Source organism: Rutidosis leptorrhynchoides, chromosome 4, assembly GCF_046630445.1.
Source record: "Rutidosis leptorrhynchoides isolate AG116_Rl617_1_P2 chromosome 4, CSIRO_AGI_Rlap_v1, whole genome shotgun sequence".
NCBI classification, from domain to species: Eukaryota; Viridiplantae; Streptophyta; class Magnoliopsida; order Asterales; family Asteraceae; genus Rutidosis; species Rutidosis leptorrhynchoides.
In genome coordinates, this window is record NC_092336.1 from 138,527,683 (window position 1) to 138,547,075 (window position 19,393).

At 32.6% G+C, this 19,393-nt stretch overlaps 3 protein-coding genes across 4 annotated transcripts in view; 2 read left to right on the plus strand and 1 right to left on the minus strand.

Moving 5' to 3' along the window:
* Positions 1-3,966: 3,966 nt before the first annotated feature.
* On the minus strand, positions 3,967-5,590 carry LOC139844748 (uncharacterized). The gene is made up of 2 exons (XM_071834975.1): positions 5,458-5,590; positions 3,967-4,808 (listed from the first exon to the last, which is right to left on the minus strand). The coding sequence occupies exons 1-2, from the start codon at positions 5,546-5,548 to the stop codon at positions 3,988-3,990; spliced, it is 912 nt and encodes a 303-aa protein (XP_071691076.1). The 5' UTR covers positions 5,549-5,590; the 3' UTR covers positions 3,967-3,987.
* A 2,820-nt stretch (positions 5,591-8,410) lies between these two features.
* LOC139840206 (protein FATTY ACID EXPORT 1, chloroplastic-like) lies at positions 8,411-11,971 on the plus strand. Of its 2 annotated transcripts, XM_071830432.1 has the most exons (7): positions 8,411-8,580; positions 9,507-9,750; positions 10,663-10,830; positions 10,973-11,019; positions 11,159-11,199; positions 11,417-11,509; positions 11,720-11,971. In XM_071830432.1, coding segments are annotated over exons 1-7 (690 nt in total). In that variant the 5' UTR covers positions 8,411-8,484; the 3' UTR covers positions 11,721-11,971. The 2 variants fall into 2 exon arrangements, with proteins under 2 accessions (XP_071686533.1, XP_071686532.1); XM_071830431.1 differs by lacking the exon at positions 11,720-11,971 and having other exon boundaries at positions 11,417-11,647.
* Positions 11,788-19,393, plus strand: part of LOC139840205 (uncharacterized) — an 80,172-nt gene continuing 72,566 nt past the window's right edge. Inside the window, exons 1-2 of the mRNA XM_071830430.1 lie at positions 11,788-11,872; positions 12,050-12,137. The gene's annotated coding sequence lies outside the window, so the exon portion shown is untranslated. The remainder of the gene's footprint in view (positions 11,873-12,049; positions 12,138-19,393) is intronic.

The following is a 19,393-nucleotide window of genomic DNA, read 5'->3' on the forward strand; positions in this document are numbered from 1 at the left end:
CCTTTGCATAGGTCAACCAATTTAAACCTGTTATACAAAAAACTGCAAAATAAGAACTAAGTCCTATGTTAAAGCTTGACCAAACTAAACATTTGTTTCTTACAAGTATGTAGGAACTCTTATACCATGAATATGCAAATGTTGCAGCTGACAGTTGACTTTTTCGGTATTTCTGGACAACTTGACTACATTGGACGCAAAACAATTTGATAATTTTCACTTCAGCTGCATATTGAATGACCAATGACTATATTACCTTTTATTACATTGGTTATGCCTATATACATGCAACACTCGAACAAAATAGTTGACTATTTTATTGGTTCCTGGCCGAGTTGCGTGCATGTACACAACATTCAACAAAACCCTAATAATTTTTGTTTCAAATGCACGTCTACATTATATCAAGTTTGTTGCCAATCCATCTATATATTTTACATTCATCGTCCTGCTGTGTACCTTTAACATCGTAATTACCAATACTTAATTTCAGGAAATCAACTCAAGTATTTTTCGCGTTTGGAAACTGCATCTCGCCCACAAAGGAGCACTAGAAGCACTAAATATATCCTGCCATTGCAGTTTTCTCGATCATTTACTATCGACTATGATACATATGAATAAATTCAATTTCAGTTCTGTGTTGCGTATAACTATTTCCCGTTCTCTGGAATTTGTAATTAACGAATTCTTTTAAGTTGCAACCTGTATAACTGTTTTGTGTTGCAATCTTTCACATGTCCAACAAATAATCCGCCACGTGCAACGCACGGGCATTGACCACTAGTGTGGATTATAAGATTAAAGACTTAAGCTAATTATATGAAACTGGATATTTTTATGAGATGTTACTTAATTAATTGCATCCTTTGTTAAATAGTTCTCAGATTAACACCTTTGAATTTAACCATCCACCGCTGAGAAGTTTATAATTGTTTTGCATCATTAAGTTGTTGTATATATGTAATATTTCTCTTCATTTTCTTTTTAAATGGTTTTGTCTTTTTTCTTAGTTATTTTTTTTTATTGTGGCATGTAGTTGTCAATGTTTTTTGTCAGAAAGGTTCTCTGCTGAATTCTATGTTTCTTAATAAGTCATTTCATATTTTCTAATTAATATTGATAATTTGTACTCAAACGGCATCGAAGAAAGGGGGAAAAATAATTGTCATGAAGATGGTGTGTGCGAGTTTCACACTTTGGGTTCGTATGTGACTGCTTTAGGGCTAGCAATTTTACATCACACACTGGTGACTAACCGTCCTATTTTTAGTTGCTGATTGGCAAAAATATGGCTGGAAATTGTAAGTTGCACTAAACTATATTGGGTCAATTTAATGGCTCCTTTTTTTTTTTTTTTTTTTTTTAATTGTGGTGTTTGGTTTACTTTTTAGATGTAGCTTAAGATGATTCAAGGAGTGTCAAGGTAGTTATCTTTTTCAAGGTAACTTCATTATGGTTTACATTTTCTTTTACGTTTTTTTTTATGCATAAAACTTTGTATGATTTATGGAGATTGAAAGGTTAAATTAGAATGTTAAAATGTGTGCGTTAATTTGTTCTGACCCAACCCAATTTTACCCGCGTGATAAAAAGTTAAGAGTTATCAATGGAAATGATATATTAAAGTATACTCATTTGGTTATATTAAGTAATGCTTTAGGTCAACAACCAGTAATCTTAAAGCAGAAAAAAGAGCGAAAGTTGCTGATTATTTTATGGTAATTGTATGGTTCAACAAGGATTAAGACGAAGTGATGGGAAAGCTATATGCAGCTAGAGAAATTAGCCTTTACTATTGCTAAAGTAGTCCCTCTACAACATAATTGTTTATGAAAAACAAACTGTTCAAAGGTGGCAAGATGGGTTAGGTAGGCATATTGTGTTATAGGTCAAATGGGTAGTTTTTATACCATGTCAGAACACCTTTTTGTGCATTTTAAATCTTTTTATCATTAATCATGATTAACAAAAGTATTATAGTTATCCATAGATTCTTTATGTGTACAAGCTTAAATATGACTGCATAAGTAAGAAACAAGGGAGAGTTTGGAAGGTCTTACATTCTCCATTTTCTCATAATTATTTCAAATTTGATTAGATTACATTTATTATTTTTGTTTTGGGTCAGGCTGAATGTGATGAGCTGGCACAATGGGCTGAAGCATTGAAGGAAGAAAACGCTTCTCTTAGAGCAAAAGTGGGTCGCCTTAGGAGTGATTGTGATCAGCTTCTTGTTCAAAATGCATCCCTCATGGTACTAGCATAATTATAATTAGTTTGCCAAATGCGTTTACGATAATTATATTACTTCAATACGAATCGTATGACTCAAAACAAACGATTCCAAAGTTTAATGTAGAAATGCCTTTTTGTCAACTTTCAACCCATTTGTTCGATCATTCTGTTTCTATTTTACAAGTTTGATATGTTAGAAACATTACCTGAATTGTAAATTTAAGGATGTATACAAGTATATCTGTATCTGTATCTATATGTGTATATGTTTGTGAATGTCATTGTAAATTGTATTTATTCTTGGACAATAAAGACTAAGTTGTTGCTAATGTTGTCTTTTAGTTTTGATTTCAGTAATGGTGGGATATTCTATATGGTTGCTTCTGGTGAGCTTTTTGTGTTACGTAAAAAGCTCAATTGCTTGAAGATACATTTGGAAGGCTTAGAATTCGGTTATTTGAAGGTAATTTATATTTATTTCAAAAACTGATTCTTTCGATGAAAATGGACATGATATTACTTAGTTCATTCGTATACGAAGTATCATTTTTGAATGCTTTGTACTTAGTCCATTGTCACAAATTTTAGATAGTTCAGCTTCAATTACTTGCTACTGAACACTTTTTTATGTGTTTAATTGAACATTACTTGCAGATAAGATTCATGGAGAAATGGAAGATGGCCAGTTTGCTACCTTCACAATGGACATTTATTGGTAATGTGGCGAACTAAATAATAATTCAGGTCCATTTGGTTGTCGCTTTGTATGTTGTTAAAGTTCACAAGAGATAATGTGTTGATGTAAATTATGGTAATTTGTTAAGTTTGTAGTCCTTCCTGAAACACTTTAGCATGTAGATTATGGTAACTTTGTAATCTTATCATTCTGCAATTTTCAGTGGCAATATGCGGAATACTTAATCAATGTGTCGTTTTAAGTACTTTCAGTGTATGCATGCAATTGGTATGCTTCTATTTTGATGTTTTTTACATTCGTTATCCTGTTTACATTCCGAGCTTTGAAATCGTCAAATACTTTGCAATGTAAGTTAACTTTGTGATATAGCCATCAACGAATAATGGTAATTTTTGGACCGTAAAATGTTTTGCCATATCAAGTTAGTGCATAATTAATACGCATTGAAACACTTGCAAATGTTTCTTAGCCGCGAAGCGCGTGACCCATCGTCTTATTATGGTATAAAAAAACATAGATGATTCTGAATTACCATTCCCGTAGATGTGTGTAAATTTTGTGCCTTAGAAAAAAGTAAATGTATATCTACAAACTAGCAAATCTCTTTCTTTATCTTCTTTATTAGATTGATAATGAAGTTTTTGAACGTGTTTGAATTTAAAAGTCAAATACAACCATTTTCTGAATTGGACAACAGGACACGATGACTCTTGATTAAAGCTTTACACCAGACCTGACTGGAACCCAAATATGAACCCGAAATGTAAGACTCACGAAGGATCTTTTTGCTTAAATATCATATTTCAGGACCAGACCAAACCAATACATGGTTAACCACAAGCTGTAGAGCCAAAAACTTAACTAATTCACTTATTTCATTTTGTAGGTTTGGACTGTTGCAAACATCTTAGACTATAATTGGTGATTTAACAGAACTCATGAGTCACAAAAACTCGCACACAACAATTTACACTCAGCATATACGAACATCACTGAGCAAAGGAAAAAACCCTTCACTACAAACAAACAACAACAACAAAAAAAAAAAAAAATCATGAAACCGGTTTCTTTACACTCCATCTGTTCACTACTACTCCCGCACGCGAACTCACGTTGACCGGTCCACAAAAATTACTCGACTTCAATCCATTTCCATTAGTACTCCGAGATCGACTTCCTTGATTATCATCCTTTCGAACCCTTGTACCTTTAAACCTTCCACTCCCTCCTTTACGCTCGTTTTTCACCCCAGCGTAAAAATAATTGTTATTATCGTACATATTCCAACCCCAATAATCATTCCTACTATCACCATAACCTCGATCCTTTTTACCTGCTTCCTCATTTTCATCCCGACCCCACCAATTATTATTATGATCAAAAACACCCCCTTCATTTTCTTGAAGTTCCGATTGACGCACATTGAACGGTGTATCGGGATTTTTATCGTTCTTTTTATCATCATCGCTATCGCCCCATCCGTAAGTTGAAAAGCTTTGATACGAAGGAGGGAAACTAGACCCGAAAATTACGACTTGTTCGTCCTTGGAGTTGGAATCGGGAAATACGGCATCGGATTCCAAGTCGAGTATTAAGTTTGGGTCTATTTTTAAATCCCAGTTTATTTTGTCGATGTAAATATCAGGATCCGGGAACAGGTTGTCATGGGGAAGATTGTACATATTTGCATAGAAGTTGTTTTTTGCCTTTTCGAATGCTTCTTTTCCTGCAGAGTCGTTCCATTTAATTACGTTATCGTATAGATGAATGCATTTCTTAGTTTCTAGAAGTTTCTTCCATGGAATCGAGCCGACTGAAGCACAAAACTTTTTCTCCCATGAGGGGACGTTGTGTTGCAAATTTGAACTACCACCTGAACCACACAACAAAAAAAACATAAAATATGACATCTCTTTGTAATGCACACACTATAAATCAGTTCTGTTGCACCTAATAATTTTACAAAGACAAGAAGAAGTTAAGTCGCTTTTAACAAGATTTATACCCCTAAACCAAATGAATTTTGATCTTATCGCTATCTAATCTAAGTACCAAAAGGGTTACCTTAATTTTATTAAACCATCATGATTTACAAGTTACAACTAATTCTCAAAGAAAATAAGGGAGTCCCTAAACGAACATAAAGTCACCTATTCAATCGACCCAAACGCATTTAGGGAAAACTAACCCTAATGAAGCTGAACAACCCTTGTACACAGGAAGCAATATTAAAATTATTAAAATTAAACGTGAACACAACTGCATACCATCAACAAACAGATCTTGTACAGAATCACCAATTTCAAATAAATATTCGTCCAGAACAAAATCCAACATTAAGATCAAATTAATTACTATATAATGAAACACAAGTAGTAAATCAAGCAGTTGCTTACTGGATTTCTCATAACCCCAATACCGAATTCACAGAACAAAAATGAAATTATAAACAATTTCAGCTTACTGCACAATATTAACCTCCCACGTAGAAATTAAATCAAATGAAACAAAGATTAACATACCTGCAGGAGGCTTTCTGTAGGAATTAGGTTTTGTTCGCGTGAAATGAGCTTGATTGTAATCATTATAGGCTTGATCTTTCCAGTTTTCCATAATCAATAACCACTACAACATAAACACGCAATTTAATAAAATTGAAAATTAGAATGAAGATTAAAGACACCTGATTGATGAAAATGAATTTGAAGACGCGTTAGTTACCTTAAGAGATTTAGCAACTTGATAAACTAAAATTTGCCTAGAGTTGCAAACATTTTAGGTGTGATATTAAATTTTGGAGTTTTTATTTTATTTTATTATTACTCCATCTTTCCATCTTGAAAAATTCATAATTTAAGAAAAGATAAACTTCACAATTTTATTTACTTTTCAGTTTTAATCGTTATTTTTTACCAATCTGTTTTACTTATATGTGTAAAGTAAGAGCACAAACGAATTTTATCACATTATTTTCTTTCATTTTTTATGTTGGAATATACAAAAATGAATAATGGTCGAGACAGAAGAAGTATTTATTGAATATTTAGAGACTAAGACTAAGAGGGGCCTATAAAGCAATGGGCCATTTGTGTTTGGTTTTCTACGAAATCAGCCCATTTGTATATTTGTATTTAGGTTTAGGCTGCGTTTGATTATATCTTAATTGAGTGATTTAGCGTTAAATGCTAAATCCTTCACTAAAACCACGATCAATGACAAAATCAAGAAAGAGTAAGCAAAGATCACACAACTCATACTCTTTCATACATGTTCTCTCTCAACAAGAAATCAACTAGTCAAGACAATATAACAAAACCTATAGACCCACACAGATAAAGACAAATTTCAAAATAAGAAGTTTTCAACAAAGTTAACAACACAATGCTAACCTACCTTTATCCTGTAAACATTAAAGACAAAAAAGCTTCCGTGTGAACAAGCTTCTATCATAATAAGAGATTATCACACTAACAGAACTCATAATAAGTACCTTACTCAAAGAAAGAGATCTTCAAAAAAATTATAAGAATCAAAGACATCCTCAAGTATAAATCAAAAATAACAAGTCTTCCCCCACAATGAAAAAGATTAGAAGAAGATCATCCCACAAATCACATGAAAGGGAAGATTGTTAGGTCGAGAAGTGTTGATGTAATTTGTATTTGTGGGAATTGACCAAAATGCCCCTTCGTTAGCTTAATGGATCATAAACCTGTTATAAAAACCATCATGTACACGGATCCCTTGTACGTATAAAGGAAACCATTTCTCTTTTATGGGGTTACACCCTCACAACCCAAAAACAATGCATCATTCACATTTTATCACTTTACACCTTTAATTTTATATGAACTATGATCAAGAAATGAACTTTAGCATTTAGATTAATGTTTTTATTATTTATCATTTGGTATCAGAGCAAAACCATGATCAATAGCATCAATTTCATAAAGAAAATTGAGAAATTTTATACCCGGGCCACCAATAACCCCGACAAATCAGAACATCACACAAATACATCTAACTCCGCCCTAGATCTCAAGAGTTTGAAATCTTAAGGACGAATTTGATTAGGGGATGCATGGACACTCAGAAAGAATAATCAAACCCATCAAACAGTAGCACGTGAGAGGCATAACTATGTGTCGAATAAACCGAGAAAAAGTAACGACTTATCATAGCCCGATGATGCTTATGCGAGATGTATGAAGAGGATTCGAAAATGAGTGCAAGAGAACCACGAGACTAAAACGAAGAACACAAGAAATGTGATCCACGTGAAACTAAAAAAACAGCTAATTGAAACCATTAAGGCGCCAAACACTATTATTCCTTTGACCAAACACCACATGAATATTTAAATTAAGTTAAAAATAACAAAACAAATCAATTATATAAAAAATTAATTGTTATTATTATTATTATATTAATATTAATTTAATTATTTTTTTTGTAAATTTACGGGTGTATGCTAGTTTACAAATGAAAGAAAAAATGAAAAAGAAATCCGATAAATTTCATACTCGAACCACCAAAGAAACCCCAACAAATCTGAACATCACACGAAGACATCAACTATCCCAATATCCAAGAGTTTGCAATCTCGAGGACAATATTGATTAAGGGATGCATGGACACTCTCAAGAAATAATCAAACCAAGTACGCAAGAGACATAGCCAGTTGCCAAATAAAGTGAGAAAAAATAAAAACGACTTATCCTAACCCGATGATGCTTATGTGAGATGTACGAGGAGAATTCGAAAACGTGTACAAGAGAACCACAAGACTAAAACCGTAAAACGAAAACACAAGAAATGTGATCCAAGTGAAATCGTAGGAATCAACTAACTGAAACCCCCAAGGCGCCCGACGCCGACAACCAGGGCCGGTCTCGAGAATTTGAGTGCCCGGGACGGTGCGAAGCAAAAGGGCCCCAAGACCCGTACAAGGATAATATTTTTTTTTGGGCCCAAGGATAATACAAGCAAAAAGGCCCAAAATTGCATGGACTAGTATAAGGAATTTTTTTTTTTTGGGCCCCTTAAAAAATTGGGCCCTGGACATATGTACAGCTTGTACCCCCCATTGGGCCGCCCCTGCCGACAACATCAATCCTTTACCAAACAACACATCATATTAAACATGCCCGAGGTTCAATTGGTAGAATCAAATTTCAGTGGTGGTTTTTAAATCTGTCCGAAGTTCAATTTAAACTCTACGCTGCAGTTAAGTCGTCAATTAATCGACTTTTGCTGTTGACTCGATTGATACTGTCACTTATCATATTAATTAATTATAATTATTAATTCCATAAATTTAGGATGTATGATAGTTTTCAAATAACAAAAAAAAAAAAAAAAAAAAAAAAAAAAAAAAAAAAAAAAAATGAGAAAGAAAATCCAGAATAGGTGTGGAAAAGGTCAAAATTCTATAAATATATACCAGTATAATATAATTCAGCGCTGTCTAAACGAGACTAAAAAACGCACATAATCAGACCTCTGTTTTCGAGATTCATAACGAGATTGCAACAAAAATCATACCCAAAATGTCATCACTAATCTCCCGATCATCATGTTTCTCCGCAATTTACACTCCATTACATCCCCGTAATCGATCACACCTCCCTATTCTTCGTTCTACGGTATGTATTAGTTTAATCTATTCATTTTACTTTTTTTAATTGTCGCATTTAGTCTTAATTAAAATTAAAATGATTATCAGTATCAGAATGTGAAGTTTCAATTTGATTGTGATCTGATCTGATCGTCCTGTTATATTATATATGTGTGCGATTATAGGTATAATGAATTAATTTTGGATTTTATTGGTATTTATTAATTAATGAAAAATGATGTTCCATTTGTGTTGCAAGTATATACTTAATACTCCGTATATGATTTTGGCTTCTGAACTTAACAGAAGCTTATTAACACTTGACCAAAAAAGTATAAATAAACATTTTACACGATTAAGGATAGCAGTTACTTTCAGCTGCATAAATACAGTTGCAAAATACAATTTATTGAGTGTTTATCAACAGGTTTTAACAGAAATTTTGAATATTGATCAAATTGATACATTAAATTGCAAGTTAAAATTTGAAGTATTGTGAATTCTTTCCATTTATATTGATTATGATTATAGTTTTAGGTGTCGTTTGTTTTCAGTCTGCAAATCTTATTATGTCTTATGTCTGCGCGCCCGCAGGCGTTTTTACTGCAGACTGTTTGTTTTTCTGAAAACATAAGATAAAATAATGTCTTATTCTGTCTACAACCTTGCAGACTTAGAAATGTGCTTTTAAATGTTGCAGACATGATTAAGTTATCTTGCAGACATAAAAACAAACAGTCTTCAATATTCAGCGTACAGACCTTCAAGCCACATCTTCTTTACAGACGTGGTCCGCAGATCTTCAGACAAAAACATCTTAAAAAACAAACAGCACCTTAGTTTATTAGGATTGCTGGATTGCTGGATGTTCTTCTTCGTAGATATAAGTTTGCAATAAGTTCTTGCCCCTTTAACTATTGAATAACTAATCATTCAACACATTCTACGTTTTAGGCATTAATGATGATGAATAATGATGGGCGTGCCATAAAAGCATCTGGTTTAGAGTTTAGGCCAGCTCTAAATCATACATCAAAAGGGCATTTTGATGTTTTAGGGAAAGCTAGTTCAAGTACTACTGAATATGTCAATGGAGAAGAGATTGATAGAGAAGAGATTAATGAACCAGTTGAAGATTCAGTCTCTGAACAACAACGATCAGCAAAGATTCATGATTTTTGTTTTGGTATTCCGTATGGTAAGTTGCTCTTTCTGTTGGCACATTTAACGAAGTAAAAATGTATGATCGCGACTTATTTGACTCCCGAAAGTCAAAATTCATACTTACTATTTTCTTTTGAGGGAAAATAATGATCAACAGTAAACTTAGCGTTTGATTGGTGATAAAACAAAAGGTATATAACATAATGAAAAAACACTTTATGGCTACGGAGCTTCACCATGCAAAACATGTTGTCGCCTCGAGATTAGTGTGCTCGCAAAGCGATTCGGAAACTCGGGCCCGAAAGGGTAACAAAAAAAGACGGCTTACTGGGAATGTATGTTGTTAATGAATTTCACATCCACCCTTCGTGTGTATATCCATATATATTTGTAACACGTGAATTCTTAATTTCTCATCCACACACGTTTTTATTTTTAATTTTTTTTGCCATGAACTACATTAAGGCTTTGTGTAATCACCATTTCAATTTCAATAATGGAGATTCTACAGGTAATTTCTAGGTTCTTTACTTAGGTTACCCAATTTGTGGGTGGATTTAGTTGAGTAATCCCACAATCTTAAGGGGTCCATAGATGATTTGTTTATGGGTCAAAACAGGTGGAATCCATTGGTAAACTAAATTATACTGTAGTACTTGAATTGGGTTTCTTATGATATATCGGTAGGTTATTTTGCAGTTGTGCTTGTAGCTTAACTTTTGTTTTTGTGTGTGCGCACTACTAGTTTGACCTGATCTGTTTTCTAATAAATATGCTACCGTTGCACACAATTTGGCCTCTATTATGGCATTTTATCTACGTCTTTTTCATCAAATATTCTTGTTCTGATCTGATATCTCTGTGCATACATAAATTTGTAGGGTTGAAACATTAACTATAATTGTTTACTGCTATGCATTACCATTTATACTTCATCTCCCTTCAGGTGGCATTGTTTTGATTGGGGGACTCGTGGGTTATATTTTCTCAAGAAACACTGCTGTTTTGATGACCGGTGGACTCTATGGAGGTGCTGTTTTGGCACTTAGCATTTTAAGTCTCAAAATCTGGAGTCAAGGACAGTCCAGCATACCATTCATTCTTGGACAAACTGGTAAATAATTGAATTCTTGCATATTGATCACTAGAAACCTAGGAGATTGTTAGAAACTGTAAAACAATATGTATCGAAATCCAATTCTATTTGTTACATTCAAGTCATTGTCTAATATTTTTCGAGGTTTTCCAATTTACAGGAGTTGCTGCTGCGCTTCTCTGGAAGAACATTCAAACCTATTCATTGGTAACATTTGATATCATCAAGTTATTATTATACTTGATAATTGTCGATGGGTGTGGGGAATAATAAAACCACTGAAACACACGAATGCCTTTGGGCCTTATATGGGTCCCATCTAACTGATACTGTTTTTAATATGCAGACAAAGAAGATCTTACCCACTGGATTCAGTATCGTCTTGAGGTAACTAGTAATTTGATAGTATACTTGGTTTGTTATCCCATTAACTAGTTAACGGTTAGAACAGCATTAAACGGGTCAAACGGGTTAACGAGAAAAGTTTTTTGCGGGTCATACTGGGACTTGGCCCGTCATTTTGCTCTCTTTATTTGAAAGTTACCATCATTGTTTTATATGTTTGAGGTTATTGTAAATTGTTTATTTTTTCAATTATTGCCAGTGCTGCAATGCTATGCTTCTACAGTTACGTTATGCTATCGGGAGGAAACCCACCTCCAAAGAAATTGAAGTCTGTGGCTGCATCTCAATCTTAGTGAGTATCCCAATGGCGATATTAGTTGGATAAATTTTATATTGTTTGTGTGTGTTGTTAATGGGGGGATACCTTCTAGTAGAACTATATGAGACACGTACATGAACATTCGGGTATGGCATGGTTAATTTTATCGTAGTACAGTGTAAAACTTCTTTTTAGCATGATATAGGGATGCTTCGTAACTGTATTTTTTTTGTATTGTGAAAGATATCAGAGATGGTTCATTGGGCTATGGAGAAATATGTCATTTTTACTTGGTATTATTGAAGCCAGCTTCTTTCATTGCTGTGGGATTTCATGTTCTCCTTTTGGAGAGGTCGATCTTGTTCCATAACGACACATTTACAAGATGCTTAAATGGTTGGTTCTATAGACTTTTTACAATATGTACAATTTATTAACACCAAAAATTTTATTGATAAACGACTAGCTTGAAATATTACAGAGGACATTAACCAATTGGTATAGCTAATATAAACTCTAGCACGAGTCCTAGTCCTAATACTACTATTCGATATATTTCTGGTCCATTTCCAGTTAAAACCATGTCCCGAAGTCTATTGGAAACAAAGCATTCCTTATTTGATATTTCGATTCAAGGTGGAATAATCGGTTCAATCGAGTGGTAAGTGGTTCATTTCCACACCAACAATCTTTACATGTCACTTTCCAATTAGCAACGGAGAAGTTCAGCTTTGTTTGTTATAATACATGACAGTTTGGTGTTTTTGGGTTCGTAGTTTGGGTTGCAAATATGGGGTGATATTCTTCTTTGGTTTAATTTGTAGTTTTGGTGGTAGTTGTCGGTGGGTTCTACTTTAAGTTTTGCATTTTAGTCACGTTTCGCATTTCATTTTACACTTTCGTGAATTAGTATCATTTCATTTTTTAGTTCGTTTTCACTTTAAGTTCCGTGTTGCAGTTTCCAATTTCAAGTTTCACGTTTTAGTTTTTAGTCTCCTATTTAGTTTCAATTTTCAGTTTCACGTTTCAATATTCAGATTCGCATTTCAGATATCATTTTCTCATTCACATTTAAGTTTTCAATTTCCCTTTTCTGTGTTTCAGTTTTAGTTTCGCATTTGTGTTTTGTGTTTCAGTTTTTAGTATCACATTTTTGTTTTTGTGTTTCAGTTTTCAGTTTCAATTACAGTTTCATGTGTCAGTTCGTTTCCTGTTTTCAATTTAATTTTTCATTTTACGTTTGCTGAAACACGAAACTGAAACGAAAAATGCGTAACTAAAATGCGAAACTGTAAAACGAAGAGCCAAGCTGAAAACTGAAACCTAATACTTAAAACTGAAACACAATACTAAAAATTGAAAACGAAACTAAAATTTGAAACAAGAATTGAATATCCAACAAGAAACTAAAACATGAAATTAAAAATTAGATTACAAAGTATGAAACTGAAAACTCACACACGAAACTATAAAATGAAACACGGATATGAAAACTGAAACATAAAGCTCTGAGAAAAAGATAAATTAGTTTCTCTTTTAAAAATGAGTCCTGGCCCATCCCGACTCGGGTCTCAACTCGACTCCTTCGGCACATATAAAAGCTAACCTGTTTTAAAGCATGATTAGTTCTAAACCGAACCATTCGATCAATGACCTAACCCGACTGGTTTATTAACATGTATTTGACTTTTTGCTTCTTCCATCGAAGCGATTCTCACTCTTTTTTTGTATAGAAATAATCTAGTCTAGTCTAGTATAGTAATGATATTAAAATATTAAAAGAACTAAAAAAAAAAAAAAATAGAATATAATTATAAGTAAATAAATAAAAATGTTTAAGGTCATGTTTAGCAACAAGTTTTTTTTGACCTTTTAACTTTTATGAAAAAGTTGCTATTAAATAAAAGATTTCGTTTGATTGTAAGAGCTTGAAACTTGAGAGAAAAAACTAAAAGCTACTAGAACTAGCGTTTAGCTTTTAGTTTCTAGCTATTTGTACTTTTTATTTTAACAGTTCCAGCTACTCTGTCAAACAACTAGATACATATAAAAAGCTAACAGCTAACAGTGTCCCCACGATGGTAGCTTAGTGGTTGGGGGACATGCAGCATAAAGCGGTGGTCATGGGTTCAATCCCTACCCCATGTCTAACGATGGCAATGGGCGAAAAAAAACCCGTGACCCGCGGGGTACCTGTGCCCGTAAAGGGCGGGTATTTATAAAAGAATGTACCTGCGGACACGGGTCGGGTAAAAGTTTGTACCCGTTGGCGGGTCGCGGGCAGGTCGCGGGTATTTAATAGGTAAAACCCGACCCGTGAATCCGTAATACCCGTTTACCCGCATACATATACTTAATTATACATTATAAATTTAAAAATTTTAATGTTTTTTATAGTTATTCGCGGGTAAAACCCGCGGGTAGTGGGTATCCGTGACTAAAAATTAGTTAAAATGCACATATTGTAAACCCGCGGGTCGCAGGTACCCGCGGGTTGCGGGTACGGGCAGAAAAGTTTACCCGTTGGCGGGTAAACGGGTACCCACGGGTAAAGAAAAATCTTGGCGGGCGGGTCGCATGTATTAAGTGAAATGTCCCGTTCTTATTGATTAAAAACGTTCCATATTAATTGATTTCGTTGCGAGGTTTTGACCTCTATATGAGACGTTTTTCAAAGACTGCATTCATTTTAAAACAAACCATAACCTTTATTTCATCAATAAAGGTTTAAAAAGCTTTACGTAGATTATCAAATAATGATAATCTAAAATATCCTGTTTACACACGACCATTACATAATGGTTTACAATACAAATATGTTACAACAAAATAAGTTTCTTGAATGCAGTTTTTACACAATATCATACAAGCATGGACTCCAAATCTCGTCCTTATTTAAATATGCGACAGCGGAAGCTCTTAAATATTCACCTGAGAATAAACATGCTTTAAACGTCAACAAAAATGTTGGTGAGTTATAGGTTTAACCTATATATATCAAATCGTAACAATAGACCACAAGATTTCATATTTCAATACACATCCCATACATAGAGATAAAAATCATTCATATGGTGAACACCTGGTAACCGACATTAACAAGATGCATATATAAGAATATCCCCATCATTCCGGGACACCCTTCGGATATGATATAAATTTCGAAGTACTAAAGCATCCGGTACTTTGGATGGGGTTTGTTAGGCCCAATAGATCTATCTTTAGGATTCGCGTCAATTAGGGTGTCTGTTCCCTAATTCTTAGATTACCAGACTTAATAAAAAGAGGCATATTCGATTTCGATAATTCAACCATAGAATGTAGTTTCACGTACTTGTGTCTATTTTGTAAATCATTTATAAAACCTGCATGTATTCTCATCCCAAAAATATTAGATTTTAAAAGTGGGACTATAACTCACTTTCACAGATTTTTACTTCGTCGAGAAGTAAGACTTGGCCACTGTTGATTCACGAACCTATAACAATATATACATATATATTAAAGTATGTTCAAAATATATTTACAACACTTTTAATATATTTTGATGTTTTAAGTTTATTAAGTCAGCTGCCCTCGTTAGTAACCTACAACTAGTTGTCCACTGATAATGCTAAAAACGAACATATATTTCATAACATTATTCCTTAAGAAAGACAAGCTTTTAGTTGCAATTGTTCTATTTACAAGTGATATTCGTTTAAATAATAAAAGGTGAAGACAAAAGACAGATTCGACGAATTGAAGACGCAAACGACCAAAAAGCTCAAAAGTACAAAAGACAATCAAAGAGATTCAAATTATTGATAAGAAACGTCTCGAAATTACAAGAGTACAAGATTCAAAACGCAAAGTACAAGATATTAAATTGTACGCAAGGACGTTCGAAAATCCGGAACCGGGACCAGAGTCAACTCTCAACGCTCGACGCAACGGACTAAAAATTACAAGTCAAATATGCACATAAATATAATATAATATTTAAATAATTCTTATAATTATTTAATATATTATATTTATATTTAAAACCGTCGGTAAACAAAGAGCCAAGCTTGTGTGAGCTGTAAAAGTAAACTCCGCGACTCGCGGAGTTTGAAGGCAAAAATGCCGCGAGTCGCGGAGCCCCAATCTCTGAAAATCCCTATAAAGCTCGCGCATTCTGATCGTAAAAATTCACAAAATATATCCATCTCTCTATCTATATCGTATATATTTATATTTTAATTTTAATTTTAATTTTAATTTTAATTTTAATTTTAATCCTAATAATAAGGGTATGATAGCGAATGTTGTAAGGGTGTAAGTCGAAATTCTGTCCGTGTAACGCTACGCTATTTTTAATCATTGTAAGTTATGTTCAACCTTTTTACATTAATGTCTCGTAGCTAAGTTATTATTATGCTTATTTAATCCGAAGTAATCATGATGTTGGGCTAATTACTAAAATTGGGTAATTGGGCTTTGTACCATAAATGGGGTTTGGACAAAAGAACGACACTTGTGGAAATTAGACTATGGGCTATTAATGGGTTTTATATTAACTAAACAATACCTTGTTAATTTAATATACAAACTTATAATTCGACGTATTTATATATAACCACATACGCTTGACTGGGTACGGTGGGCGGGATATCTATAAATACCAATAATTATTCATTTTACCGGATACGGAACTGGATTAATAGTTAATAGACTTGTTGAAACAGGGGTGAATTACATTCAAGGGTAATTGGTGTAATTGTTAACAAAGTAGTAAAACCTTGGTTTACACGCAGTCGATAACCTGGTGTATTCATTAAACAAAGTATTAAAACCTTGTTACAATTCGAATCCCCAATTAGTTGGAATATTTGACTTCGGGAATAAGAATAATTTGACGAAGGCTTTCGCTCTTTATATTTATGACTGATGGACTATTATGGACAAATCCGTATGGACATATTAAATAATCCAGGACAAAGGACAATTAACCCATGGGCATAAAACTAAAAATCAACACGTCAAACATCATGATTACGGAAGTTTAAATAAGCATAATTCTTTTATTTCATATTTAATTTCCTTTATTTTATATTTAATTGCACTTCTAATTATCGCATTTTTATTGTTATTGTATTTAATTGCACTTTTAATTATCGTACTTTTTAATTATCGCAAGTTTATTTTATCGCACTTTTATTATTCGCAATTTCATTATCGTTATTTACTTTATGCTTTAATTTAAGTCTTGTATTTATTTTTAATATTTTACATTTGGTTTTAACTGCGACTAAAGTTTTAAAATCGACAAACCGGTCATTAAACGGTAAAAACCCCCCTTTATAATAATAATATTACTTATATATATATATATATTTGTATTTTTATAAAAGTAAACTAATATAGCGTTAAGCTTTGTTTAAAAAGATTCCATGTGGAACGAACCGGACTTACTAAAAACTACACTACTGTACGATTAGGTACACTGCCTATAAGTGTTGTAGCAAGATTTAAGTATATCCATTCTATAAATAAATAAATATCTTGTGTAAAATTGTATCGTATTTAATAGTATTTTCTGTAAAAATAAGCTATTTTATATACTACTCTGCTAAAACAGTCAAGTATTTTTGGCGCCGCTGCCGGGGAACTCTTTTTAAAAGCCGGAAGCGCAACGCTAATATAAAAAAAAAATTTTAGTTAACTTTTATTAAAATTTGTTTTTGTAAAAATACGTTTTAATTATTCAAAAATATAAAAAGAAAAACAAAAATTTATGTATTTTTAGGAGTTTGATAAATATTTAAGTTTTATAAAGTTTCTTTAGTTTGTAAAAATATAAGTTTTATTTAATTTATTTTATTAATATATTTTATAAATATAAAAAACCGAAAAAAAAATATATATATAAATCTATTTTTTTATTGTTATAAAGTATTCTATTTTTATCTTAGTTATTAAAGATAAGTTTTATTTAAATTATATAAATATTTTAATAAAATAATATAAACAGAAAATATAAAAACAGAAAACAGAAAAAAAAAAAAACGCGTAAATTAAAACTGATCCAGAGTTGAAAACTGGAACCCCGCGACTCGCGGGGTTTTCTACTTTAAATACCGCAACTCGCGGAGCTTTTCTGACAGGCGACAGAATCCTAAATTAGCATTAATTACGGGTGATTATTAATTATTATTATTATTAACCCTAGTTTTTATTATTATTATAATTAGTTTTATTTTTAGTTTTACTTTTTATTTATTTTATATTTTAGTTAATTTAGTTTAATTAATTTGTAAAATTAGTAGTTTTAATAAATAAATAATATAAAAATAATATTTTTAAAAATTGTAATTTTTACAACTTTTTGTATATTTTTATATTTTGTCCCTTTTCAATCGTTTTAGCGTAACTTTTGTATTTTTAGCTCATATTTAGTTTTAAACTTAGATTTTGCCATAGTTATTTTTACTCCTAGATTTTTAGGCTTTGCCGTAAAATCCCTTAAGTGCTTTTTAGACTAAGATTTAGGTGCTTTAGAATTTTGCGATGCATTTTTAAGTTTTAGTTTCTTTTTAAGTTATTTTCATTTGGGATTTAGTTTTTCCTGTAAGCTTTAATATTTTTAGACGACTTTTACCTATGTATCAATTATCATTCCAATTAGTAATCTCAATTTGCGATTATAATTTTAAGTTAGTTGTAGTAATAAGGTTAGGTTAGTCAAGTATTTTTAAGTTTTATAAGTTTCTTTTATTTTTCCGTCACCTTTTATTTTTCAACCATTTTTCTTTTTCGATCTTTTTCGACGAACTCTTTTTCTTTCTTATTTCTCGCTATTCTAGTTTTTAGGACATAGATTTTTATTCTACTTCTTATCTAAATTTCTTAAAATTACGAAAATTTATTTTAAGTGGTTAAATTGATAGACATAAAAATTTTCTGGTTCGTAGTAATAGTTGGATTTGTATGTGGACCGGGTTATTGGAGCCAAACAGTCCTCAATTATATTGAGACCAAACGAATCCTGCCCCTCTGCTGCATCTTTTGGCTATTCGAAACGTGGGCAAAATCAGAAAAGTCTATTGATTGGATAACTTATTATAATTTTTCTTTCCTTTTAAAAACTAATAGGATATTCAGTGAATGCACCGAGCAAGACGTTCACCACCTTTTGTACGTTCACCACCTGTAACTAGATCAAGACATTTAGCAAATATAACCGCCGTTGATTTTTCTTTAGAATCGTCATCCAGTCGACCAAGTACTTCAGTTCAAATTTCCGATAATCCATTTTTTGAACCCGACCTCACAATTGAGAATCAGGAGAATATTCAGGAACGATTCGTAGATCCTGAACCACTAAACTTTCCTCCGGAACCACCAATCATTCAAACAGAGATTGTTGAGGAACGAACCATTAAATCAGAATCCTCTAGTGATTCCGATTCAACAAATTCAATTATGGAGAATCTGGAACCTTTAAGTATGGAAGACCGAATGAGAGCTAAACGCACTGGCCAAGGTCACGCAATTACTCATCCAGACATTAATGCGCCAGATTATGAAATCAAAGGACAAATTCTACACATGGTGACTAATCAATGTCAATTTAGTGGTGCGCTGAAGGAAGATCCAAATAAACATTTACGTACCTTTAATAGGATCTGCACACTATTTAAAATCCGAGAAGTGGAGGATGAACAGATATATCTCATGTTATTTCCCTGGACTTTAAAGGGAGAAGCCAAAGATTGGTTGGAATCGTTACCTGAAGGGGCGATTGATACATGGGATGTTTTAGTTGACAAATTTCTTAAACAATTCTTTCCTGCATCTAAAGCCGTAAGACTTCAAGCAGAAATTGTTACGTTTACACAGAAACCGAATGAAACTCTATATGAGGCATGGACTAGATATGGAAAATTGTTAAGA